This window comes from Cebus imitator, unplaced genomic scaffold, assembly GCF_001604975.1.
Source record: "Cebus imitator isolate Cc_AM_T3 unplaced genomic scaffold, Cebus_imitator-1.0 Scaffold573, whole genome shotgun sequence".
NCBI classification, from domain to species: Eukaryota; Metazoa; Chordata; class Mammalia; order Primates; family Cebidae; genus Cebus; species Cebus imitator.
In genome coordinates, this window is record NW_016107888.1 from 526,185 (window position 1) to 528,605 (window position 2,421).

General features: G+C 50.4%; 1 protein-coding gene across 1 annotated transcript in view; it reads right to left on the bottom strand.

The window, feature by feature from the left end:
• Positions 1-98: 98 nt before the first annotated feature.
• Positions 99-2,421, bottom strand: part of LOC108294280 (leucine-rich repeat-containing protein 37A-like) — an 8,151-nt gene continuing 5,828 nt past the window's right edge. The window contains exons 3-4 of the mRNA XM_037734123.1: positions 1,017-1,147; positions 99-659 (exon numbers count right to left, since the gene is read on the bottom strand). Of these exons, the coding sequence (XP_037590051.1) occupies positions 99-659; positions 1,017-1,147 (692 nt within the window). The remainder of the gene's footprint in view (positions 660-1,016; positions 1,148-2,421) is intronic.

Below are 2,421 nucleotides of genomic sequence, written 5' to 3' on the forward strand. Positions count from 1 at the left end.
CATTGTAGGTGTTGGGCTCTGGCACAGGCACGTGGCGGAGCCTCTGCTTTGGTTTGAGATCAATACACGACAGCGTCTCATCTCTGCAGGTACAGAGCTCACACGTTGGTGCTTGCGGAGGCCTGTTCCTCTGGTGCAGTTAAAGCCTTATTTTGGGCGTAAGTTTCAGGCTGCACCAGTGAATCCCGAGTAGGTTCTAGATCAGTAGGTGGACCTGTGACTTCAGTCAGGTTTTGATGCTGAGTCTGAACCTCGTCTGGACGCGGAGCTGTAGTCTTCTCCAGGGCTGTAGAATGTCCAGTCTCTGTAGTGGATTCTGGAGTTATGGCAAGCCCCAGATCTGGAGGCAGAGTTGAGGTCTCCTCTGTGGCTGGAGACAGTTTAACCTCTGTAGTAGGTTCTGTAGTAATAGTAACCTCCAGGTCCAGCGGCTGAACTGTGACTTGAGTCAGGTTTGAATGCTGAGTCTGACCCTTGTCTGAAGATGGAAGTGTCACCTCAGGCTGTTTTGGAGGAGCTGTAGCCGTCAGGGCTGTGGAAGGTTCAGCCTCTGTGGTAGATTCAGGAGTGATGGTAAGCCCCAGATCCAAAGGTTGAACTGTGAGTTGAGTCAGGTTTGAATGCTGAGTCTGAACCTCGTCTGGATGTGGAAGTGTCACCTTAGGGTGCTTTGGAGCCACTACAGTCTTCTTCAGGGGTGTAGAATGTTCAACCCCTGTAGTGGGTTCTGGAGGTATGGTAAGTCCCAGGTCCAAAGGTAGAACTGTAACGCTGGGTGACACTGGGTGCTGAGCTTGAGCCTCACCTGGTGTTGGAACTATTACCTCTTGATACACTGGAAGTTGGGGTACAGCTTTCTTAGGAGGCTGAGTTGGAGTCTCCTGTGAGGTTGGAGAAAGTTCAACCTCTGTCGTGGATTCTGGAGTGATGGTAAGCCCCAGGTCCAAAGGTTGAACTGTGACACTAGGCAATGTTGAATACTGACCTTGATCCTGACCTGGTGTTGGAAATGTCACCTCATAATGAGCTGGAGGTTGAGCTGCAACCTCCTTAGATGGCTCTGGAACCTGAGCTGGGACCATCTGCTGGCTTGAAGGTTCTACCTCCTTAGGGGGCTCTAGAGCCTGAACTGTGGCTTCCTGCTGGGGTGGAGAAGGTTCTGTCTCCAGAGGGGGCTCTGGAATCTGAGCTGGAATGTCCTGCTGAGTTAGAGATGGTTCCACCTCTTCAAGGAACTCTGGAGGCAAAGATGGGGCCATCTGCTGAGTCAGAAAAGGTTCTATCACCATAGGGGGCTCTGAAGACTGAGCAGGGACTGCTTGCTGGACTGGAGAGGATCCTACCTCTTTAGGTGGCTCTAAAAGCTCAGTTGGGGCCTGCTGTAGGACAGGAGATGGTTCAACCTTCCCAGATGGCTCTGATGGCTGAGCTGGTATCTCCTGCTGCAGTGGAAAACTGATGATCTCTTCTGTGGACTTCGGAGGATGACCTGAGGCTTCCTACTGGGTTACAGATGGTTCAACCTCCTTAAAGGGCAATGGTTCAGCTGGGAACTCTTGCCGGACTAGAGAAGGTTCTACCTCCTTAGGAGAATCTGGAGTCTGAATTGTGGCCTCTTGCTGGACTGAAGATTCAATCTTTTCAGGATAATGCAGAGGTGAGGAAGGGAGATCAGGCTGGACTAGAGAAAAGTCTGCCCACTCAGTGGGAGTAGGAGGGTTGTCCTGCTGGACTGGAGAAGGTTCAACTCCCATAGTGACTGCTGTAGGTTTGGTAAGCTCCAGATCCACATTTTTAACTGTGGTATTAGGCAAAGGTGAATTACTTCTGAATACTGAAGACAGATCTAGAGGTGAAAATACCACCTCATCACTCAATGGACTTTCAAAGTCTGAGGAGAGCTGAGTTGGAGGCTGAATTCTGGGCTCTTGATGGACTGGAAGAAGTTCATCATTTTCAGGGGTACTTAGCTGCTGAATTATAATCTCTTGCAAATGTTGAAACTGCTCAGGGGACATTAAGAACTGAGCTGGGGAGAGAGATCCAAGATGGCTGATCACTAACAGCTTGGGATTGTAGCTCCCAGTGAAAGCGCAGAGAACAAGAGGACGCCACACTTTCAGACGAATTTTTGTTGATCATGCACCAGGAGATTCCCAGCGGAGGAGCCCCACGGGTCGCCAGCGCCACTCTTGTGGCCGGCAAGGCGGTTTTGCCACTGCCTTGGTGTGGCAGTTCTTGGTGCAGACTCAGAAAAGCACCATCAATCATAACGCCACTGTTTTGGCCAGGGCAGTGGGTTGCTCAGATTTTAGCGCTGGGAATCAACAAGTTGGACGTCCACTCAGAAACCCAATTATAAAGACCACAGATGGATAAATCTATAAAGAAGGGAAGAAAACAGCCTAAAAAGGCTGAGAA